The sequence below is a fragment of the Danio aesculapii genome, chromosome 25, assembly GCF_903798145.1.
Source record: "Danio aesculapii chromosome 25, fDanAes4.1, whole genome shotgun sequence".
In the NCBI taxonomy this organism is placed as follows: domain Eukaryota; kingdom Metazoa; phylum Chordata; class Actinopteri; order Cypriniformes; family Danionidae; genus Danio; species Danio aesculapii.
This window is the reverse complement of record NC_079459.1, coordinates 5,477,625-5,504,044: the sequence shown is the minus strand read 5'-3', so window position 1 is coordinate 5,504,044 and position 26,420 is coordinate 5,477,625. Positions and strand designations below refer to the sequence as shown.

At 37.1% G+C, this 26,420-nt stretch overlaps 1 protein-coding gene across 12 annotated transcripts in view; it reads left to right on the top strand.

Annotated features, from left to right (window-relative positions):
- tjp1b (tight junction protein 1b) overlaps positions 1–26,420 on the top strand; it is a 182,188-nt gene that overhangs the window by 103,280 nt on the left and 52,488 nt on the right. For 10 of the 12 annotated variants that reach the window (XM_056451648.1, XM_056451645.1, XM_056451640.1 and 7 more), the window contains 3 exons: positions 21,562–21,618; positions 23,251–23,375; positions 25,799–25,901. In XM_056451648.1, the coding sequence (XP_056307623.1) occupies positions 21,562–21,618; positions 23,251–23,375; positions 25,799–25,901 (285 nt within the window). Of the gene's footprint in view, positions 1–531; positions 792–21,555; positions 21,619–23,250; positions 23,376–25,798; positions 25,902–26,420 lie in introns of those variants that run through there. The other 2 variants (XM_056451650.1, XM_056451649.1) reach the window with 2 other exon arrangements.

The following is a 26,420-nucleotide window of genomic DNA, read 5'->3' as shown; positions in this document are numbered from 1 at the left end:
AATTACCCAAAAGCATAAACATTTCTATCTTAAATGACTATCTCAAAAGTATACCTGCGCCTTCGCTCAGAGAAGCCAGTTGTATAATGAAGACCTCCAGCAATGCATTTCTATGCTCTGCCTTGACGATGACATTTACCTGCATCTCTCATAGCCGACAGAGTACTAGAGGGAATTGGGATTGTTGTCCCCCTTGTGGCGCTGAAAGGGTTAAGACCGATACAGCACTTTCTACTGCAGATGGATCTGTGCTCCTACTGAGCAGAGCAGTTGTACTGCTGCAGCTCCGTACACACACACTTGCAGTACTCCATCTAACATTGGGGATTTACTACAACGGCGCAAAGTAAAGCAAGAATAAAAGACGATTCAGACAGACTGACGCAACTTTACTGGAAGTGTGAGGAGTACTTTTAAAAAGCGTCCGAGTTGCTCGGGAAATCAATGCAGTCGGTGGATGCAGCCTATCTGTTTTCCAAAGTGATTGAGCATTAACTTGCTGTTCTTGGCTGGCCGGGCACCGCTCATACGTCGGGGCAGGATTGGGACTCTCTCTTTTTGTTTGTACCTCTCTCTCCCTCCCTTCCCCCTTCTCTCTGCACTATCTTCCTCCCTCCCCCGCCTCGTGCCGATTGAATCGGGGATCTCGCTGTGATCAGGCAGCTTCAGTATGAGGGGCTGGAGCCTTGCCGGAGTGCACACGGGTCTGCAGGACCCTGCTTTTATACAACACATGTGACTGAAGAAGGTTACAGATATGCTTCTGGTTTTTCTGGGGTGATCTAACAGCCGTAAGTAACATTTCTTCTCAGCGGTTGAATTTCTTGTTTGGATTCAAGTTTGTGTCTGAAATGCAACAAATCAGACCCTATCAGCAGTGGCGTGTTTTAGTTTCTTACTACTTCTGCAGAGTACAACAAGTGCTGCAACAGTTGCACAAACCGTTAGCGATTAGTTTTCATTTGGCTGCAGTAATCGCTGTGCCTTTAGCGCCGTAAATCTGCAGTGCCGGTGACGTTGCTTTAGTGCGTATGTGCAGGATGTCGCTTCGTCCTCTGGGGACCACCTCCCCTTACTGTGAGCTTTCCTGCTTCTTGGTTTGAATAGCAGGATCACATGCTTCTGGATTGAGGCTTTTAGTCATCGTCAGCACTTTGAAATCCATCTTTCTCCATTTCTGAAGTCATCAGTCACCAATTCCTACGTGTTGAGGACAGTGCCAGATTCAATAGTTATGTGTGTGTGCGTTTAAGACAGACATTTGGATGTTTTGCCACCCTCCTCATCTTCTTTTGGCTTCCAGTCAACATACGCAATGTTCTCTGGGAGCGTTTGTTTGCTCTGTCCTATGCAGCTTCTTGCCCTGTCTTGCGGAGGTAACATTTAACCCCTGTTTGTTCGTATCTTGGAAAAGTGTGTTTCCAGTCACTGATCCTGATTTGAAATCAAAACAGAGTTGATGTAGTTTCCAGTTATGCTGGTCACAGTTGATTAGCCTTATTATTTTATGACTGCATGCATGTCATGAGCAGTGTTGGGGATACCGCGTTAAAAGTAACACGCATTATGTAATAATATTACTTTTTTCCAAAGTAATGAGTAAAGGAACATTACTTTTTATATACAAGTAATATTATTTGAGTTACTTTTAGAAAAATGTAACGCGAGTTACTTTTTACCTTGCTTAATTGGCTTTTACAAAATATATTGAGCAATAAAAATGACTTCAGTCAGGTTGAATCACACACTCAATGAGAGAGCGTGCTGTGAGGGAACAGTCGGCTTGCACTCATCATCATCATCAGGCCTTCTTTTTCACTGTAGATGAGTCTGTGTACTGTTCTAGTTGCTGAATAACTCCGGATATTGTTTATTACGAGTCAGGGAGTATCCGGGATGTTAGTACTTAAGATGCATACCGTTTCACGACAACTTCGTTCAATTTAACGAACTGGTTCAACCTGTTCACTTAGAAGATCTGGTTAAAAACAAACGATTCATTCGCGAAATCGCCCATCATCACTACAGACAGTCATAATGGCCGGCCGGAGACTTATATTTTTGCAATGGATTCTTGTTATTTTGAACTCATCGAAGAAAAGAATTGGATTGTTGTTAAGTGTAGATTATGTGTAAGTAAAACTCTTGACAACTGCAAGAAACACAGCATTAAATCAAAAAACTAAACAACTGGATGCAAGGCACTACACCCACACTTTAGTAACTTCAGCTATGATTGACGTCGGTTCATGTTCTCCAGGTAAAACGATTAATTAGATTAAACTCATAAAATGGTTATTGCTTTTATTGTTGAGGAGATAAAGCCACTGTCTACTGTAGAAGCGACTACGTTTAGTAATATAGTAAGATTTGTTCTCTTTTAGGAAACAATTTACACCTTTAAGGCCACGTGAAGGGATTTATTCCATGCATTAAGCTCAGGTTTATTTTGGGGATGTTTTTTTTCTTATTGTTTTTTTTTATTATTAAGCATTTTTATTCATTAATATTGATCATCAAGTTTAAAATCTGTTTTTGCCGTCATATAAATTATTTCATGTTAATACTCTTAGGCTTTATTGCAATCTTTATCTCAATGGACAGTGAATTTACTTAATTACACAAAACATACAAGAGTAGCTAGCACATCACATTAATAATTGATAACGCTGTGCCTTCATTAATCTGTATATACAGCATGTATAGCTCTGAGCTAAGAAATTTCTCAAAATATTATTTTATCCTACTTTTTTGTAAGGGAAAATGAAGGTGTAGGTTATATAGATGGTTGTTAAATGCAGAGCTTCTTTATAAAAAAGGTGAAAAACACCTGCAAGTTCTGAAAGAGATTAAACCTCAGCCAGGAAAAGGAAAGGAAAGTAACGCTAAAGTAACTCAAAAGTAACAGAACGCATTACTTTCAATAAAATCTAACTAAGTTAATTGCGTTAATACTTTTTTAGGAGAGTAACTCAATATTGTAATGCATTACTTTCAAAAGTAACTTTCCCCAGCACTGGTCATAAGGGTCTGCAGTGCTCTGATGTAATTTCCCCCCATATTTCTGTATGTTAGTTACACCATGTGGTGGATAAATGTTAAATAATATATTCTACAAAACAGCTTCAGTTCGTTTTGTTGTAGCCAGTAGCCTGCTGGTGTCAATTATTTGCTATTCTTAGTGGAAGTCAATGTCAATAATGTTAAAATCCCACCAAAAATAGACGAAAACAAACATTTGCAGACTTAAATAACAGCGAACTATTATAAACGAATGGTCAAATCAACTGATACTGATGTTATTCGAAAGTATTCGAAAAGTATTGTGCAATTCTTTCTTGTATCCTGACTGCTATTTTCTTTTTGTAGCACAGAGAGGAAAAATAGGTCATTTCTCTACAACTTTCTGAATCAAAGCTCCTCTTTCTTGAGTGGCCAACATACAGTAGTATCTAATTTGGTCACAGTGTGATACCACTGTTCATTTCTGGATTAGCTCCATATCATCTCAGACCTGCACAACTAGGTAGGAATTATTCTTTTTTTGTCAACACTGTGAGTCGGCCTAATCCAGCTGAACGTCTCCTCTGAATGTCACGTTCATGTCATCTGTATCGTAGCCTCGCTAGTTCCCTGCATCTGAACCCGACGGCGACAACAAGAAGGTTATTTTTAGTTCCTCCCTCTTGCTCCCTCTATTTCGCTCTCACAACTTCACTCTCCTGTGTTGAGGGATAATGTGCTGCATATCCAGATTCCCTGCCTCTCAGTTCACGCTAGCATATTAATGACTCTTAACAGTTAGGACGAGCTTGACACTTGCTATACACAATCCCTCAATCATGCAGGACAAACAGGCGACTTGGTGATGAGCAGCGAATCACTAACACAACCGTCACATTTCCACTCTAATGATGCAGATATCTTCTTCAGTTTTAATGGGGTATCTCAGTTATGAGCATTACCTCAGAAGAAGTCTCTAGAGCCTGGCTATTAGAAGACCAGGCGCATGGATTGTTTGCATGCAGCTTGCAAGCCAATTATCCTAGACCTGAGGTTTATTGTCCTCCCTGTCGGATCGGCACCATCCAGTTGTCATAACTTGAAAAGCACAGATAGGTACACCATCTGTGCATCTTCCTATAATTGACTTTTTCCCACCTCTGTCAGAATTGATAACCTCTTCCACCCCCTCAAAACCGGTTCTGTATCATTAATTAAAAATGGCTTGGGTAACTTCCTGTTGGAATAGTTTGGCCCTGACCGCTCGTTACGGCTGTGTTCAGCTGTCCGATCCATCTGTGAGAGGGTCCATAGCTGCCCGTGCCTCCAGACCTCCGACAGTATATAGCATTGGCTGCCAGTCAGGCTAAGATTGTTTCTGCACTATGAAGATTTGATTGACCAGTGCGTAGGTGAGTGTGCTGGTATTTCTGGGAATGCAATATTTAACATGATGATGTGCAAACAGTGGATACATTTATCAGGAGAAACTTGGACCGTTACTTACAGCATATTTGGAGGAAACTGGTTGGTGGATGATTTCTCATAGAAACCCCCTGTGTGGTTTAAAAGCAACCATCTACACCAGGGGTCGGGAACCTTTTTTCAGCAAAGAGCCATTTCTGATTTGTTTTATCAAATGTATTTTTTTAGAGAGCCATTGGGGGTGTGTATATAACAAAGCCTTTATTTATTATTAAACAAAACCTTTGTTTAGATTCATGCACAATTCAAAAGTAAACAAATATAACGCATCATAATGAATGGACAAAGGACAATTTATAGATTTTTTTTTTCTTTTTGCCATCGCCACTCATGAATATTTGAATTTATATGCGCGAGGTTACCATAGAAATGTAAGTTGCTTGCCCTTTATAAGTGTCTTGATTCAAGTTAAACCACAGCATCACATATGTGCATTGGTTAAAAAGTAATTTTATTGTAAACTGAGTTCTTATTCATTTTGCTGTAGAAAATACAATATAAAGGGAATTGTAATTGTATTTTCAATTGGAAACTAATTTCTAGTCACAGTTATAATTTTTACCTTTAAAATATTATTGAAGGGAGACAGCTGGAGAGCCACGTATTTTTGGTCAAAGAGCCACATGTGGCTCCCCAGTCATAGGTTCCCTACCCCTGAACTACACTTTGTTGAGTTGGATATTTCGGCTGCTGAAATTTTATAGCATTACTAATTTTCTGAAAGGAAAAGGAGCCAGTTGTTTTTTTAGTTCTTCTGATATGTCTAATCCTGCTTCTGGAGGACCACTTTCTTGCATGGTTAACTCTAGCCTTAAAAAAACTTCTAGGCAGGTGTAGTTAAAATTGCACTTAACTTTATGGCATTGGCTCTCAATTGACAAATGACAATTACTTTATTTTAAACAAAGCATTCATTTGTATTATAAGCTGTTGTCTTCTACACTCCACTTTAGTGTCTACTAAGGCCCCGTTTACACTAATACGTTTTCGGTTTAAAACGTATAAGTTTTGCTGCGGCTACACGATCAGTCCACACTACGCTGAGTTTTTCAAGCTCTGAAAATGGAGCATTTTGGAAATGCTGGAGAGGCTGTTTTCATTCTAAAACGCTGCTTCTCCGTCTCAGTGTGGATGGGGGGAAAACGGAGACATCTGAAAACGGAGGCATGGCTGCAGACATTCTGATTAGGGCCTTTTTCCTCAATATTAAGTAGCCTACACACACTTCACTCCTGCATCCTCTCCTTGTAAGTTCAGACTGCGCAGGTTTGAAATGGAAAACAAACTCCCAAGGACACGTCGGGTAAATCTTCAAAGGGGACAGTGTATTTTATAACCTCATTCACATCAGCCTGCAGGCTACGTTGTTTCACTTTCTTAACAATAAAATGAAAACATGATATAAAGAATAAGTCTATTTTAATTTTGATATTAGCAACTTAACAGACACCAAACATCTTGAGGCATCGTCTAGCTACATGTTTATATGACCGTCGTCTTCATGCATATTTATAACAAAACGGAGCTGATAACATTACTGCCTCCTGTCATGTTCATTGAAAATACGAAACATACCCTCTCCTTTGCTGAATATCAATTTTAATACTCAATAATGGCCATTATAAAAGTATAACGTACAATAAGTTTATACAATATAGGAAATAAATGCAAGCAATCAGTCAAAAGTGCAGAATCAGTGTCCGCGGTTACATTAATGAATATGTTACCTTATCTTTGTGCTCAGCCAAAACACGTTACCTGAGACCAAGTAATAGATTCAAAAGACCAAAGTCTGTAGGAATATGTCATTAGATGAATTAGACAAGATGAATTAAATATCACGTTTAACAAATATAGTGAGATTAGATCCAGTGGAAGATTCTTGATGAACAGTCCGACGTGCACAGCTCTCATATGGGTGTATGTGCTCAAAGCACGCTGCAGTGCATGCCAGAGTGTGTGTGTGGTCACGTGATGTGTGTTTTCAGCGGTGTAATGTAGACGGGAGAGTTGTTCAGAAACGCTAGTGTGGACATGGATCGTTTTCATTCTAAAAGGCTGTTTTAAAACTAAATGTTTAGTGTAAACAGGGACTCAGACAATGCTCCTAACAATTCAAAGTTGTCATCTTCTAGGAATGACGTGTTTCATAACCTTGCTATCATGACTTTGCTCAGACGAGCTATTCGCTACTTGAGAGGGTTGATAAATGATGCAACGAAGATTTATCTTTAGCGTGGGAATCTCTTGATTGAGGAAATCTGTCAAAATGAATCTGTAGCCCTCTGGGCTCTCATACAGGAGCATCAGGACAGTCGTTCCAGTGATTCCCATCACCTAGGAATCCTTTTATGACACGTATGACACCAGGGTTTGATTGCAGCCTGTAGGCATCCTGAAACTCATGACATGTTTCATTTTTGACAGGACTTGGAGTAATAGGGAGTGATGGTGATGGTCGACTGTGCTCATTACGTACTTGCCACTTGTTTTGGTGAGAAATGGGATTGGATTTTACAAGCAGACGCCAGTTCTGATGTAGCATGTTTTGATTTATCCAGAGCAAATTGTAATGCTATTTGCAAGGACAGTCCTATATGTGAACCTTCAGTCACGTGCAAACTGCAGCTAAACCAGGCTAAAGGAGGAGAGTGAACCATGTAACTGTTAGACCTGCAGTTCATTTAAATGTACACTGTAAAACCCGAGAGTCAACTTCATCAAATGAAATGAGTATAGTCAACTCAAAATGTACTGAAAGTTAATTCTGCTCATTTGAAAAGAGTTTTGAACTCAGTGTTGAAGGTAATGAGTTAAATAAATACCTCATTACCTCAACTTAAGTAGAGTAAGTTCACAGGCCTCATATAGATTCCTGAAACGGTTTGAGTTGCCTTAACTTATTGGGTTTTACAGTACTCAGTTGGTTTGAGTTCATGCACTTTAATATCAGGTGTAAACAGGGCCTAATCGTATTGGGCTAATGAGTAACTTCCTAGCAACCTTCAACCAAACCTAACCAACAATTTGTGAAAGTATTAAGAACAGACCTTGCCTGTCCAATGGAAATATGTGTCAACAACTCACTGCACAGTTAATTTTAATAGCATTTATTAACATGACAGGCCGAAAATGTAGAAATGTGCTGGTCTAAATCATTAATTATTAGCTTAGCATCACTCGTATCTCTTTTTCATGATTAATTTTGCCTGGAAGTTAGTGGGAGAATATTGATTAAAAAATGATTGGTGCAAGACGCACTAGTCAATTAGAAAATGAGAGAACTCTTTCTCTCTCAGCGTATCGCTCCATCATTTCTGCTCTCAAGGCTAATTAGCTCAAGTAGCTACAGTGCTGCAAATCTGAACATACACAAACACAACCTCCGAACGCTGCTTCATCAGGGAATGTTTCCCGCTTTTTCTGTTGTAAAATGGGCTGCCTAAAGCAGTGTTGTCATGCTTAGTCATAGAGTTTGTTGTGTGTATGTTTCTTCCAATATTGGCCGCTAGAAAACCAAACATGGATAAATAAGAGATATCATCAATCCAAAGTGCCGTTCTTTTTTTGTTCTCTTTGAGCAGTTCAGGAAAAGTTAGGAAAAGACATGCTGTAGTGTATTAAAATCTCTCTAAAGAGCTTTTTCACTTATCTGAAAGTTCAGAAGAAACCATAAACAAAGATTTACTGTCAGCAGGAATCAAGCGGCCCCTTTGTTGGTCTTTCGGCTGGCCGATGAAAACCACCTATAAATTCTGACAAAATGGTGCAGGGTATGTTGCATCAGCGTTTTTACGGCACCGATCAGCCTAAAGATGGGCATAAATCCTTGCAACCCGGCTTTTGCTTTGCACAGTGCAACCCTTTCCCCAACTGAGCTTTTTAGCCCAGTGTTCTGCACACTTTTGTTTATGAATATTTAACATTGTCTGAAGGATGATATTGTGTTTCCCCTCAAGCGGGATTCCAAGGTTGTGTTTAAAATAACTCGATGTATTTTCTTCGCAGCTCATTCATTTTTGAAGCCGTCTATGTTAAGACAACAAACTGTTTGTACCCCCTCGTGTTGCTGTGTAATTCCTGTGTTAGTTTCTTTCCGTACACTCCAGCTCTGGAGCCGGCTGGCAACATGCCTAGACTGACAGGAGGAACTGAAGGATGAGTAATGTTGTGGTTAACAGAATGAATCCAAAGCTCTGTTCCAAAGCCGAGTGCGCAACTTTACTGTCTGCTGCCTACACAGCTAGGTAACTTCTAAAGTGGCATGCTAACCTTCGTAGAACCTTGTAAGAGTGCAAAATACCAAATCATGCTGTAAGGCCATTTAGAAATCGCACATGTTCAACTCGTGATTTCGATACGGTTTCAATTAATTGCACAGCCCTACTAGAGATGCACTGAAATGATAAATCTGTACCAAATGTAAAATTCTAGATGCACTTGGCTGAAAACCGAAATCAAAAATACTTTGTAATTTTTTTTTACAATTATTTTATAAAGTTATATAAAGTTAGTTTTTTTCTTTAATTTAACCTAAATTATACTGATTTAAAAACCTAGCTAATAAAATAACCTCAATTTATTAATTATGAACTAGTCAAGAGTCGTCAATGTACTAGCATTGCTAGCAGCAGGAGCAACTATGTCCTGTCATTGTGGTATTTGAGCGAAAATTTGCCATTTTAGTGTTTCATACGACAAAATAACATTCGGTCATTTTCCTTCGGCTTAGTTCCTTTGTTCATCAGGGGTTGCCGCTAGGGATGCACCGATACCATTTTTTTTTTTTTGGAACCAATCCAGATACCAAAATTCTGAGTATCGACTGATACACAACCGATCCTGATACTGTGCCTTTTTTAGCGTAACACAGTTTCTGTAGTTCTGGTGATAAACTCAAATAAAATATCTTCTTTAGTAAACAGACCTATAGTCCTACTGTATATGACAGACAGCACAATCTAAAAACATGATGCTTGCTGTATTATTTGAGCATTCATTACGACATTGATATGATCTGTTGTGGTCCAGCTTATGTTTACTTTTTTAATATTAAGATTTTTCTTTGAAATCTGTAAAAGGCTACCACTCCTTACCCTAATCGTTGGTAAAATACCAGCCTTTTAGCAAAGCCTGATATTTTCCTGCAGGTTTGACGCAGACTAAGCTGAACTGTCTGAAGCAAGTTTTACTTAAACATTGCCTCGCGAAATCTCGCCGTGAGTGAGATGGAGAAAATGAAAGCACATCAGCACCGTGGAAAAATCGGATGCTCAAGACATAATCTTTAAAATTATGATTTATATTATGCATATTGCAAATACTGTATATGACAGGTTTGTGATACAACAAACACAGAGGAGCATTAATTAAGTCCTTATTTTCCATGCAGCGAGGCAAATCATCCACCCGCACAGTTGTGTTCATTGTTCATCTATTTTTGAGATTTTTTTTTTCTCTGAAAAATTATCTTTTGGAACAAATTTCATTTGGTGTAATTTGTATCTTCTATTGCATTTTTTGTTAGTCAGTTATCTACAAAAAAACAAGAAGATTTGAGGTGAAGTTCAAAACAAGGTCCGCTTAAAGGCTTTAGCGCCAAAACACAAACTGGTCTGTTAGATAACATAAAAATTATATTAAAATTCCAAGTATTGGGATCAGTGCATCACTAGTCGCCACAGCGAAATGTACCGCCAAATTATTCAGCATATGTTTTACACAGCGCATGCCCTTCCAGCTGCTACCTAGTACTGGAAATATCCATACACATTCACACTCATACACTACAGCCAATTTATTATATTCAATTCACCTATAGTGCATGTGTTTGGACTGTGGGAAAACCCGGAGGAAACCACCGGAAGCACTGGGAGAACATTCAAACACCACACAGAAATGCCAACTGATCCAGCCGAGACTTGAACCAGCGACCTTCTTGCTGTGAGGCGACAGTGCTAACCACTGAGCCACCATCTTGCCCTAACAAAAAAAATTAACAAAACATTATAATTGCTGTTTTTTTTGTGATCTATCCCTTTAAGATGCTGCCTTATGGTATGTAATGAACCTTCAAGAAGACAATTGAACAGCTCATGTGAATCATTTTTCAAGGACGTTCTCTTGTGATATTTGCATTGGTTGCATTGCCGTCTCCCTTTGCTGTTTGGTCTCTTGTTGGGAAGCCTTCTATGATTCAGGCTGCTGTTCCAGAAATTGACTGTCTAATGCCCCGAACGGCAGATCTGACAGATCTCCAGTGGGCTTGTTTGAACGTAAGTGGCATTAGTTACAGAACACTTGGAATTGGCCATCTCTGCTGGACGCGCTGAATATTTTTTAACATTCAACAAGGGGAAGAGAAATAGATTGTACAAGAGGCAGATGGAATTTCTAATCCACTTCCTTCCACGTGGTGTGATGATCTTGTTAAGAGGGAATGAACGCAGTAATTCGGAGACTGAATCCGAGCTCATGACTGATCGAAAAGAGCTGTTGTGCTCACGAGGACACTGGTTCAGGTTCAGCTTACCTCATCTCTTGATCTGAGCTCTCTCTCTCGTAGACTGTAATTAAAGGCAGAAGCCAGTAAATACGTGTTTGCATTTTCTTAAATAGGTAGGCTTGAATCATTTTGAAAGATTAGTCTGGCTATTGGTTTTGCTTTTACTCATTTTCTCTTCCCATTTAGTTGCAGTGATGTGCTGCATTGCAGGGTTATGAATTAGACCATTGATTGCATTGCTTTGAAACATCGCACAGTAGGTATATAGTTCCATCATTTGTCTTTCTACAGTAAAAATCTATTATTAGAATTTAATCATGAAATATTGCAAAAGTGCCTGGGTTATTTGTGAATGAAAACATCCTGCTAAGATTTAAATCTAAAAATGCACCTTTCATGAAGTTATTGGCTCCCTAACTATATTGTTCAACTAATAAGAGTCAACTAATGTTGGTCAACTAATAAGAGTCGTCCTCCAAATGGACCTTTTTGTCGTGACATCCGAGTGAAACATTACACGCAGTAGGTCAATTACAACAGACTGGGTTATTGGACCAATCACTGCAGATTAGCCTCACTCCAATGAGGGGGGGTTTGAAAAATAAATCGCTGAATGAGGCAATCGTTGGGATAATTAGGTAAAATTAATGCATATTATAGGACAACAAAAGTGTTTATTACTTTGCATGCATATCAGTCTGTTAGGGACACTTAAAACCAAAATATGAACCTTTTATAATCCATAATAGGGCCACTTGAGTGTAACAGTATAGCCACTATTTCCCCAAGTGGATTTCCTGGGTTTCTTCATGTTTTTGACAGGCTTGTGGGTACAAGAGCGCCCTCTAGTAGTGATGTGTCGTTGTGCACTGAGGCTTCAAAGCATGCATCAAAAAAAGGTCCATTTTGCGGTGAAGCAGTGTACCGTAACTTGATTCGTTTAGCCATGATCATATGATCAGTGATGTCCAAAGCTCGCCTATACCCACGTGACTGCTTTGAATTTTGATTGGGTTAGTAAAGTGTATAGCAAAAGATTAAGCGTCGATTACGTGCATTTCTACTGTTTCAAAGCACTGCACCGGCCCCACGCACTAGTAATTCAACTAAAATACAATAGTAATTTATAGTAAAAGCTTTTGAAATGCGCTAAAGTGCAAGACATGTATTAAATAAAGAAAAGATTCACGCAGCTTCTCCTACCGCAGCAAATTATGTTTTTACTCTTGATATTTGGCGGCAGATAATCAGGAAGTGACTATTTTGTTCGCTTTGACTCGTTGGATGGAAATAATCCAGTTTTGTGTATAAAGTTAATTCGCATTTGTGAATAGAAACATAGCTACTGACTATTAGCGCACAAGTATAAACACTCACAATGATGATGCATGCAAGGTATGTGCCATGAGGTACCACAATCACTCAACACATAATAGAAGTCAGGCTTAAGACCAACAACGTGCACTTGTAATATACTGTAAATGTAGTTTTCATGTGGACTGTAACATCTCCATCTAAATATCAGTTATCCGTGTAAACATTTATCATGCCACGCTAAATCTTTCTTAGAGAAATTGTAGTTTTACGTTTATTCCCGTTTGAGCACTTGAATGACTAGGTGGCCTTGGATCTACAGCGTTTAAGGTCAGTTGATGCCATTGCTTTTCGTATAACCTTATCTGGCTTCCATTTCCATATGACACCTCAGGAAGAGGCCAGCACGACTGTCCCTCTGAGAGTAGCTGTGGCTTTAACAAGCGTTTGGAAAGATGCAGGATATGTTAATAGACGCGATCGATCGGAGCAGCTCCTCATTGCCATGCAGGGCACAGGTGAAGGGTTGAGCTTGCAGTAATTGTCCCGTAGGTCAGCACATTTCCCACAACGCACTGCCCTCGTATTCGCTCTCCTCCCTCTCATCCCTCCCTCTTATTTCTGTCTCAGCAACTGCACTGGGTTTTAGTTTAATTCACAGTCTGTCAGTCATGTTTCATTATGCCATAATTGTCAAATTGTCTGTTTGCTGACGTTATAAGAGAAGAAACGTCAGATCTTTCTGTTGATCTTGTATTTTATCCTGTATTCGTGGAGACTGCAGATATGGACAGTGTAGAGCTGCAGGATAAATAACTTTTTTCTTGAGTCATTGATAATGGTTAGTTATTATTGTTGTAGGGCTGCTCGATTATTTTGGTCATAATTGTAATCACGATTATTCAAAACGATTATCAGTTGAAGTCTAAATGATTCGCCCTTCTGTGAATTTTTTTATTTTATGTTTTTTATAAATATTTCCCCAAAGATGTTTAACCTCCTAAGGCTTGAGTGACCACACTCACTCTTAAGTGGCTATTCAAAATACTTTGAGTGTTTTATAATTTGTTACAGACATACGGTGTCATCCTGCAACTGTTTTGCAGCATATGAAATGTCCAAAACACTGTTTTCAACTGTCCAAAATGGGAAAAAAGGTTTTTCCTCTCTGATAGTCAAAGCAAGTTGCCTATGTTAAATAAAGCAAAAAAATATCTATGTTAAATATACATTTAATAAATTCAGGAAAAAGTATGTTATGTAAATTTGGACCACAAGTCCAGATATATGGACATCACTTTTCTCTAAAAGTACATTGTATCAAAAGATGATACTTAGGTTTTAATTCTAATTAAAACCTAACCTAAACACTAACCTAACACTATTCTAAAACCTAACCTAAACACTATTCTAATGAATTATATTCTAATTTTATTAATCATTTGAATAAGTGTGGTCGCTGCCATTCGAAACCATCAAACAAGTGAATTCTTGTGAAGTTTAAACACAACACTAGACTTTTAACTAAAAAAAGATGTGATGTGATCATAAATAGGACAGAATTCTTGAGCATAGCAGTTTTTCCCATCACTAGGCTTGAATATCGAGTTCGATACTTTTTAGATACCAACAGAATTTCTTTGATACCAGAAAAATATTGTGTCATTCGGTACTAAATTTCAATAGCTAAAATGGATCTGGATGTCTCCTGAAAAGCCAGAGCCTCACATATTTGCATGACATTGTTCATGTTTAACTGAAATCTGTTTGAGCGTATTTGGACTAATTTATTGTTTGATTACATTTTGTGTTTTAGCGTTTCACTGTTTAAAAGCAGACTGACAAAAGAGAGACATTATAAAAGACTTATAAGTTAGTTGTCTTTACTTTTCTGTCCTTGGCCAAAAACTTGCTCTCACATGGTAAGTTCTGTATAAGCATTATCAAAATCAATTTTACATAGATATGGAAACAAAATGCTGTATCGATACGCTGTCATAAATTTGGATGTCATTGTTTTTCTTCTTATTTATCATGTATATGTAGGCATTACACAAAACATTACATCATGTAAATGTGCTTAAAAGTTCTGGAAAAGTCTTGGAAAAGTCATGGAATTTTAGTAGTAAACATGTGTATGAACCCTGTGAAATGCGGTCAGCCACATTTAGAGCTCTCTCTATATACTCTATATAAGCATCGCTGTGCAGCTCCAAAATACAAAGTCATTATAATTATCAATCTTTCAAAAGATTTTTCCCATTTGTCAACAATAATAAAATAAAATACCACATCATCACTTACTATTTAGTTTGTTTTCATAAGCACACATCAGAATAAGAGTGGTTTATTCTGTAGCAGTGTAGATTAGTAAGATTATGGAATATAGAAAGCTTAAATAGCTTTTAAAAATCAGTGTTGAATTCACAACACGTTTTTTTATTTTTATCTTTTATTACTTTTCCCAATTTAATTTTGTATTTCGATTTATTTATTTAACAATAAAACAGAGCGTTTCTTTTTTACATTAATACTTAATCTAGGTTGAATTACATTAAAGCAAACACTTGAACTGGCTTTCACATTCAATTCAATTCATCTTTATTTCTATAGCACTTTTACAATGTAGATTGTGTTAAAGCTGTTTAATATAGAAGATAATAGTGAATTAAAACAGTGTAGTTCAGTTTTCAGAGTTAAAGTTTAGTTCAGTTTAGTTCAGTTCAGTGTGCTTTAATATTCACTGCTGAGAATCCAAACACAGAGTAATTCATCGATGCGCAACTCTACAAGTCCCAAACTATGCAAAGCCAGTGGTGACAGCGGCAAGGGAGAAAAAAAAAAGAAAAAAAACCTTTACCAATGGACAAAAGTGAAGGAAAAAAAACCTCGAGAGAAACCTGGCTCAGTTGGGCACGACCATTTCTCATATGGCCAAACGTCTTGTGCAGAGCTGCAGTCTAGGCACTGCAGGCTTGACGTCAGCGTTGTCACATGTAAATTTAATATTACATCTTTAACCCAAGTATATCTCCTGACTCTCTGCAAGAGTTTACTAATGAGTCCCTCTCGTCGACAGACTTTATTTGGTCAGATTAGCCTGCTAGTCCAACCAAATCTACTTAATCTTCAGAATTCACCAGTGCTTTATAAAACGCAGTTGAGATTAAAGGGATCAGACGGCGGTCGAGTTACAGCCGTTTCTTAGCCTTGGCAAGAGCCTCAAACCATAACTCTTGCTGTCAGAATGAAGTAGAACTGTTTAACTAGCTGTGCGCTAACAAGATGTAGCGAAAAGGGAGGCGCTGTGAAGTTATTATCTGTAAGGTCAAAGGTAATAGACGGATGGACTGAGACTTGATCTGGGAGCTGGTAAAGATGTGACACAGGAACGGCATTCATCCTCCGTCTCTCACGGTGAGGTCAGAAGGCAATCGTTCAGGTTTCACACTGAAGGCCATCAAGCTCTCATCGCAGTTTCTAGGAAAACCCTCTCGGTTTGAGCATCCAGAGCTGCTTGTTGTAATGTGGATTCTGCAAATGCTGTTCTTGTGGATTTGCTCATTCATGCATGTAGTTATTAATAGGGTATATATGCACAGGGGCTTTTCATTTTAAATAAGCCATTATAAAACTCACCCCATTTGAAATTGTTTATTTAAAGCCAATGATTGAGATATGATATAAAGTTTGAGTATCCAGAGCTGTTAGTTGTAATGTGGATTTTATATATGCTGTTCTTGTGGATTTGCTCACTTGTGTTTCCTGTTGTATGTCGTTAATAATGAGGTATACAGTAGGCAAAATTTAAAGTGGATCATCACCTTTCCTGAACAACACCAATTCTTGTCCTAGGACTACTTTGAAAAACATTCATTAGGGTTGGGCGATGTCGATCAATTAGGCATCGTACGATGTCTAATGTGAAACATTATGATGGACTGTGGCATCATTGCCATAGGCGTCAGTGAATTAATTATTCATGAATAATTAATTAACTCATAATGAATTTGTAGCCTACCGTTTCAACTAACTGACCCACATGGTCTTTGTTTCATCCATAACCAAATCAACCAATAACCAAGTTACACACAAATTACCACCTGTCAATCACTTTTTCCTGCAGGGCATGAATAGGCAGAGTGATCTTTGTTGTTATAATGGCGTCGACAAACTTAGTTGGATAAAAAAGGTGCACAACCAACAGTATCTGAGGTTTTCGCTAAAATTACTAAGTACAAGCGTGAAAGCGAAAGAGTGAAGTAGTGCACTGACGCTGTGGCACGTTACATGATAGATTTAAAAGACCGAAGAGTCGTTAGATAGAGACAAGATTATTTAACAATTATAGTGAGACACGATCCAGCGGTACATCCTTGATAAACTGTCCGACATCCACTGATCAAAGCAGCCGCTGAGCTGGAGCAAGACGAGCGCATGACAGTGTGTATGTGTGTCTGTATGTGTGTCTGTGTGTGTGTGTGATTGGTCAGGTGATGTGCGTTTTCAGCAAGTGGTACTCGTATAGTGTGGACGGAGGCTCTTCAGAAATGCTAGGTAAAACGCCAGTGTGGACGTGGATCATGCATTCTAAAAAGCCATTTTAAAATTAAGCTGTATTAGTGTAAACGGGGCCTAAGTGTGTAGTGTGTAGGGCAGGGCGGAGGATCGCGATGCCGCCTTAGCATCATGATGTCTATCGGCGATGGGCGATGGCATCGTCTATTGACCCAATTCTAACATTCATGATTGTATTTGAATGTTGACTACTGTATATTAGTGTTGCACGATACCAAAATTTTGACTTCGATATGATACCTAAATTAAGTATCACGATACCGATACTAAAACAGTACTACACCATCATTTTTTTTCTTTCAAAATATTATTAAATGATAAACACCTTAGTGTTTGTGTCAGCTAAAGCAGAATAGAACCATTTTTTTTAAAGTAAAATAAATATAGAAATAAAAGCTAATTTTGACAGCACTCCAGCCCGAGCTGTTTTAACATAAATAAAATAGTTTTCTATCTTTAAAAATACTGTAGACAGACGTGCGCATAACTTTTTTGGTGTGGTTCTCAAAGAATCTGGAGATGTTGCTTGGTCCTGTTTGTGACACAGTGAGGGGTGAATGATGCGACATGCATTTTTCATCTGTCCATGATGTCATCTACTAATCAAAAAGACAAGATATTATTACAGCATGCAGCATTACAGATGGTGTTTACAGACCTCTACTTACATTTTTGTCATGCAAAAAAAAAAAGAAAGTCAGGCTTATGTCATCCATTTTCACAATATATTTGAATATTTTGGCCTATTAGTGCATGTATGATATTTGAATATCTTTGAAATAAAAACATTAACTTATGTAAATTACATAAAGCATTTTGTTAAGTAATTTGCTTTGCTGTATCTCAGATATCGAGGACAACGCGGTCAGCTGCTGTGTTTACTTATAGCTCGACTGAACTTTGGAGAAAGTTGTTTTGTTTTCAGCCGGTTAAATCAAAGCAGCACATTTGTCTATTTATCATCATTGTAATGTGTAAAAGCGAGTGATTAAGCACATAAACTCTGTTTGACCAATTCATACGTGATTTATCAACTCATACGTGTGATTCATTTCAGTGATTCAGTTCAATTATGTCAGGTTGGAGTTCACTCAATCACACAGCAGAGCAGACAGTCCTTCTCGAGGCTGATTTTTGCTTTCGGTTTCGCAGCGCGATCCTTTGCCATCAGGCCCGATGTCACCACGCTTGAGTCGAGTAAAGTTTGGGGGTGTGACTGATACTCCGTCTGTACACACAGAGACTACGTTTATTTTACCTTCTTCCTCCAAGCTTCAAGCAGGGCACAGTTGGACGTGTTTTACACACAGGCTGTCATGGTTCACACAGGCTTTGTGATATTCGTTTGTTTGCCCTGACTGTCAGCAACATGCAAAATAATTCCTAATTTCACTTCGTGAATCAGCTCTGTCCACAAGCTGTGGGGGTTCACTCAATGTTTTGTCACTATGGAGAGAGTGTGTGAGAGGACAACTCGGTTCAACAGCTCAACACGCACTCAGTTTGCCGTAGAAGCGTTCAGCCCCCACATTGCCCCCTATTGACGAGCACTCACAACTACAACTGTCACTCAAAAGTATATGTAAAAATGTAAAATCGTAACATTTTGAGAGCCAGGGTATCGCGATACTTTTTTATTATCGTATATTGTGCAACACTACTGTGTATGCATCAGGACTTTTACACTTCCAGTGAACTGTCATGCCATTATAAAGTCACCACGTTTGAGGTCTGGTTTATTTAAAGCCAATGATCTTCACTGTCTGATTGAGATACAATATAAAGTGTGTTTCACACCGGACAAGAAGCACTGCCTTACATGCAATTGTTCTGCATCAGGTCAGGTTATGGAAATTTGTTTTCAGTGGTGTTTTCTACACTCGCCTGCTGCTCCAGTCTGCAAAAGTCCATTTAAATGCTCTTTCATTGTGATTTACACTAACAACTAAATGCTTAAATCTATTTAACAGAGTATATTTTAGTTAATTTATATTATTGATGCTTTAAAAGGAACTTTATGAAACTGAAGATAATTATTTTACCGGAAGTTTATTGGTGCCTGAAAAACACTTGCTGTGCATTGGGATTAGGAATGAGACGATAACTGTTTTCAAGGTATTCCGCGGTTTGAAAAAGTCAAGGTTTTAAAACGGTCAATTTTCTGCAATACCGTTCCTAAGGTATGTGTAAGATTTTTTTGTTGACCTTTTCTGGACAACAGTATCTCCAGCAGAAAAGATATCCAAAGATGCCATTTTAAATTATAAAAAAATCAGTTTTTGAAGTAAATGAAGACAGCAGAAGTCAATAAATAATTCAGCTTGACATGTTTACTGCTCCAAAATATTATACAGTTTTCTTAATATAAAATATGTTGTGTTTAAAAGGAGAAAATGTTTTAGTTTTTACCCAGACATTTAAAAAGAATATATTTTAGAGCAGTAAACACAAAACTGTGATATTTTTATTCAAGGTTATCATACCGTCAAAATCTTATACCGGCCCATGCCTAATTGGGATTTAGATTCACTTGGTAATTATATAAATACATATTGGTTTAATGTAACTTATTTTCTGGTTAATTTATAAACCTAAAAAATGTTTTGGCATATTAAGTGCTATAATAGAATAGTTGAATAGTTTTTACTGTATATTTAGCTTTATATAATAAAATACATTCAAAAATTATAATACATTTTTTGAATTTTAAAAGTATTTTGCACGTCCGGTAATTCACTATATTTAACAGAATGAATTCTAATCTGAGAAAGGGTGAAAAGAACGCTTTTATTACTTCAATGAGAACATTCTGGTAGTAATTTTGTCCCTCCAACTGTTTTAGGCTATTTTACTGTAAATATGAATCATCCTTGTGAATTATTGAGGTCAGGATTTAAAAAAATTTTTGGGAATCCCATATGTGGTCCAGAGAGTGACTCTTTAGTGAAATGAAGAATCCTGTACAACACATGAGGAGAGAGTGAAAGAATTTCTAATAGAGAAGTGTGCGCTTGCGTGTGTGTGAGAAGTTCTGGATGTCCTGTCAGGTGCTGCCTCTGGTCCTGACACTGCTGACATTCCTCATCCTTCATGGATTTTCTTACATGAAGTCTTGCCACAGTCACGATTGAGTGGATGCACAATACTTCAAGCTTACAATAACTGATATTAGCACTACATCAGTTTTATAAATTATGAATAGTAAGATTATAGAAAATTGAAAACATGGCATTTAAAAATCAGTATTGCATTGACCACTTTTTTTTTTTCTTCCCCCAGACTTTACCAATGTTTTTTTTATTTTATTACTTTTCCCTGTTTTTTTTATTTATTTTTTTTTATAATTTTTGTGAAGTTGCTCCTTGGTTAATATATTAGTATCTTCATGGCATGTCCACACTTAACCGTTTCTCTGAGACCCATTTAAGGCATTACATGCAAACTTCAAATCTCTAAGGTAAGGGGAAATCACCCTTTTAAGGGTCATACTATTGGGAAAAGCCTTTAGATGCTTGGCACAGCTAGAAGTATTGTATCGTTCCATCATTATGACCAGAAATCAGTGATTGGTATTGACTAAAAAATGTCCTGATTGTAGCATCACTAAAATTAATATGTGAAACTAACATGTTTTTTTGTTTGTTTGTTTAAAGTTATTACCGGACCATCCAACTCCATCTGTCAATTTTTCGGTGCCTATTTTATTGTTCAGATGTCTACTTTTCCAGCAGAACAATTAACAAACTTATTTAACCGTCAAAAGACAAAACGACACAAAGGAAAGCTGTAAAAGGCAATATACAAAAATGTGTATCGTAATTTGTTTCATTTTCTGATGTTTCAATGTTCAAAACAGAATACAAAGAAATTTTTAGTTAAGGTTTTTAAATTTGTTTACTTTTTTTGCCATGTAATTTTAATTATGTTTTATTATTGTTGTTGTTGTTGTTGTTGTTGTTGTTGTTGTTGTTGTTGTTGTTATTTAAATATATCAAATATATGTATCTATTATTATTTTTCATGTTTTTAATCGTTTGCTTGATTTCTAATGTTTCAGAATAAGTTTGTATTTTATTTTCCCTATATTTTGTTCTGAAGTTCAAACAAAATCCAATAAAATATATTTTGGGAAAAAAAAAAAAATACTTTTAAACTTTAAATTAGTTTTTATTTTATTCTATTTTTCTATTTTATTTTAACTAATAAAAGCTGAGACCTGTGTGAATGTACAGGAGCACACACACACACACACAGCTGGTGTTGTTGGTGTGACACTGTGTCGAGCCTCTGTTCACAGTCACTGCATTGCAGAAGCCATGGAGAACAACATGAATAAATCTGTCCTTTCCTTCCTTCTCCTCAAGCCCTAGCACGAGCTTTCAGCACCTCTGCCGTTTCCTCGTCTGTTTAGCATTACATCATTTGTGAATCTCCGCTTGATAACGTGTGGGAAGTTGATTTACACTCTGGAGGATTTTCTGAACGCGTTTTAAGTGCTGAAACTCTTTCATTTGTGAATGTGTGCGCAAGCTCGCTTGATTTTAATGAATGCTTCTGCATCCTTCAGGCCGTGTGGGAATGTAACCAATTAAAGCTGTTGATGTTAATCTAACGATTTGTGTGTTTCTCTATTAATCTCTTTCCTTCTTTCTCTGTGTTTTTTCTTCTCAATGCAGAGTGCAGCAATGGATGAGACAGTAATATGGGAACAGCACACTGTAACTCTGCACAGGGTGAGAATTTCACTTGTTTTTTTTTTAATCTCTGTTTATTTTTGTGTGTTTGGAGTCCCAGAGCAGATGCTTCTCACACTGTGGTCTGTGAAATATATGTTCAGGAAATTGTTAAATTTTTTTCTCTCTCTTTGGTTTCACTTGCTGTTAAACACATCTAGAGTAGGGCTGCGTGATATTGGACAAATCTGACATTATGATATTTTGTTTTGCTGTGATTTTTATATTGCGATACGATTACAATTTCGGCAGTTGACTTGAAGAGCTGTATTTGGTATGTAGTCATTAACTTAGATTGGAATAATCTGGTAGAGGACTGAATCAAACAATTGCAAGAATAATAAAACCAGTGGTGTATTGGTTAGTGCATCGACACATGCACTCCGGTGCTCACGGCGACCCGAGTTCGATTCCCGCCTCGTAGTCCTATGCCGATCCTTCCTATCTCTTTGTGTTCGCTATGAAAGAGTAAACAGGTCAGATGCTTTTCGTAATCATAACTGTAAAATGCATTATGATCATTTATGATGTGCGCGCCGGCTTCACTTTCACTTCCGAGTGCGCCTCATGGCTGCCGTCACTCTGAGAAAAAAACACACACATGCAAATAGTTTTTTCAGGTTTGCTCTCAAACGCTCTGGGATAACAGTTTAAAGTTTAGATAAAACCACTGATGTTTATGGTAAAGATTAAAATCACCATCATACTCTATGCACTTAACTTGATGCTCAAAAATGAAAGTTGTAGGCACAATTACATTGTTTAACCGATTGATGGCAACAGCCAGCCATCAAAAATATGCCACTGAATAATTCTTCAAAAATGACACGTATAGCAATGAAATATGACTAAATAACTGGACTATTTACTAAAACAAATATGGGCTGTACAAATTATGTTAGATAATGTTAGTACAGCATATTTTACTATTTATTTTTATTCAGCTTTTTAAATAAAATTACAGGTTCTCAGTTCTGTTTGCTAAAACCAAAGGTTTCTTGCAGTGCTGTTTTTGTAATAAATGGGAATTTAAATTTGTCTCCTCCCCTTTTTGGTTGATCCAAAAAATGTCCCGATCTGTGACTAAAAACCTAATTATAACAAAACTATTTTGTTTGGAAATGTTCAAAAATATATATTTTTCCATTAAACAGAAATTGTAGAGAAAAATATATAGGGGGCTAATAATTCTGACTTCAACTGTATATTGTCATAATGCACAGCCCTAATCTAATGCAGTACCAAACATTCATTTAGTGTGATAAAAGCTTAATGTACAGCCCACTAGAAAACTACAACCTCAAGCTTTTAACTGAAACTGACCATTCACTTCACTTAAGCATTATTTTAATATGCATTACTAACCTGTTAGACCTGACCAAGGGGAGCATTCATTCAGCTGTGTGTGTGTGTGTGTGTGTGTGTGTGTGTGTGTGTGTGTGTGTGTGTGTGTGTGTGTGTGTGTGTGTGTGTGTTGTGCAGTTTAGCATGTTGTTTTTCTGCTCTTTATCTCCATGATAAGGTCTTTCTATCTGCTCTGCCCTTCTCTCTGTATCTCTCTGACCATCACATCTCCTTTATCTCTTCATTCTCTCTCTGCTGTTTGTTAACCTGCGTCTGGGTTTCTGACAGGCTCCAGGGTTTGGCTTCGGGATCGCCATCTCTGGCGGACGGGACAACCCTCACTTCCAGAGCGGGGAGACGTCCATCGTCATATCAGATGTGCTGAAGGGAGGCCCCGCCGAGGGCCTGCTGCAGTAAGACTGATCACATATTCGCTAAAACTGAGAATGCTTTACTAGTTTAACCAGTTAAAGTTTTAAAAAATACATGCAAGTGATGAAAAGTTTTCTTGTAATTGTATAATAAATAAATAATAAGTTAATTTAAATATACACTACCTGACAAAAGTCTGGTCTTGATCCCAGTTATAAGAGCAACAAATAATAACTTGACCTTCTGCCACTTTTCCAAATGATCAACTGAAGTTGAGTTCTCTGATGAGTCATCTGTTGAGCTGTATCCCAATCATCACAAATACTGCAGAAAACCTACTGGAACCCTCATGGACCCAAGATTCTCATAGAAATCTGTCAAATTTGGTGAAGGAACAATCATGGTTTGGTGTTATATTCAGTATGAGGGCGTGCAAGAGATCTGCATAGTGGATGGCAACATCAACAGCCTGAGGTATCAAGACATTTGTGCTGCTCATTACATTACAAACCACAGGAGAGGGCAAATTCTTCAGCAGGATAGCGTTCCTTTTCATACTTCAGCCTCCACATCAAAGTTCCTGAAAGCAAAGAAGGTCAAGGTGCTTCAGGATTGGCCAGCCCAGTCACCAGACATGAACATTAGTGAACATGTCTGGGGTAAGATGGAGGCATTGAAGATGAATCCAAAGAATGTTGATGAACTCTGGGAGTCCTGCAAGAACGCTTTCTTTGCCATTCCAGATGACTTTATTAATAAGTGATTTGAGTCACTGCAGAGATGTATGGATGCAGTCCTCCAAACTCATGATGGAGTCAGACACAATATTCATTCTGTTTCCTCTGCAGCATGACGACATATTCTATACTGGACATTATTTCTGTGAAGTGACAAGACTTTTGTCTAAGCAAAGTCAGACGTTTCTGGGTAACACTTTAGAATAACTATCCGTTATAACTAGTTAATAAATCATTAATAAACTGTTAGTTAATGGGTTATAAATGACTTGTTAAATAATAGTAAATAGTTTGTTAATTATTTATAACTATCCGTTATAACTAGTTAGTAGTCCATTAATAAACTGTTAGTTAATGTGCTATAAATGACTTGTTAAATAAAAGTTAATAGTTTGTTAATTATTTATAACTGTACCTTATAGATAGCCAACAGATAACTTACAATCTGTTATAGTTAACTAGTTATAAATGACTTGTTAACTGTATTTTGATGATTTATAACTATACCTAATTACTAATAAATTAGTAATAGCTCATGAACAAGCTGGTGGTAAATTACTTCCTAAAGGCTTGTTAAGTATCAGTTAATAGTTTATATATGTTATTGGGACATTATTCTAGTTGCAACTATTCTTGATTTATTAACCGTTAGTAAATGATGAATAGCTGCAACTTTAGAATAACGTCCTAATAACATACATAAGTAACATTAACTAATATATTAACTCACACTTTACAGATCAGTTGTTCATAGTTTGTTACCCATCTACTAATAACAGTGAAACCTTGTAGCACAGCAAATGGATGGAACAAATTCAAGCCACAGAAATTTGATGTCATATTTAAAATCTAAAATATTTGTACTTTAACCTTGTTCCACTCATAGGCTTTTCTATGTACTGTATTTTACCAAAGAAACTCCAGATAAAATGTTGAACATTGTGTTAAATGTATAGAAACACATACTGAGCCATCACATGGCAGAACAGCAGTATACAACAGAATACAAACCCATGAGCTTTGGGCACTTTTTGTGCTAAACATGAAAACAAAATAATAAAAAATGTCTTTTATTAGAAACGTTCTACAAAGTTTCACTGGGATTAGTAGATGGTAAACAAACTATGAACAACTGATCTGTAAAGTGTGAGTTAATATATTAGTTAAGTTTATTTTTATATTATATTCGTGTTTGGGTTATATTAATATTTATATCCTATAAAGTTGAATTAAAATGCAACATTAGAAAATTACAAGTTAATGATGTATAATAATGAAATGCATTGCTAGTTTGTGTCTTAACACTGATTATTAATATCCATTGATGATTGTTTATGTAGTACAACACGTTTATGAACCATTCATTAAAACAATTCTACAAATTACAAATTGGATTTATATTAAATGAAAGTGAATTTGATTCTTGAAGATTCATTGACAAATACTTTATTTTTCTTTCGTTTTCACAATTCTTTAATTATTTGACACGATCTGCATTTCGAAAGCTGTATAGAAATAAAGATGCCTTTTCAAATGCAGTCGGTTGATTATATTGTGTAGCACAGTATTGTCTAGTTGATGAGTTTTGTCATGCGTTTGTCTGAAAGCTGCTTGTGAAGTGTGTTATGGTGTGTGAACGCATGAATGCACAGAGCTGCTGATCAGGCTTTGAGTCAGTTGGAGTGGCACTTTTGCTTACTGTTTTCTGCTCTTTTTGCCCTCGGCAGAGAGAATGACAGAGTGGTGATGGTCAACGCCGTCTCTATGGACAATGTGGATCACGCTTACGCAGTGCAGCAGCTCCGCAAAAGTGGCAAGAATGCAAAAATAGTAGGTCTTTTTTAGGATGTAAATAAAATGGAAAACAATGCATTGTTCATAATGTCAAATAAGCATGTGACTGAACGATGCCATATGACGTCATTAAAATAGAATCAATATAGCGGGAAACATTTGAATGGGGGAAAGATGCATATGTGAAATACAAAAAAAAATTATATTGAAATGAAATAATAAGTAGCATGTCAGACTTTACATTTATTTTTCCTAATTTATAAACGCATTTTGATGAGTGATTTTAGACTTGTGAGCCTCATTTTTAGATTTAATTTTGAATTTAAAACCATAAAAGAAGATTTCCGACATGCTGGGGTTGAGAAAATGAAGTAAAAACCCAACAATGCCTCATCAAAAATCAAAATACTAGTGCTGTCAAAATCGATTAATCAAATGCAAAATAGAAGTTTGTATTTATGTAATATTTATACACAGTGAGGATACACACATTGTGCATAAAGAAGTAAAACATAAAACATGCAAAAAATACAAACCAAAATGTTTACGTTGTGT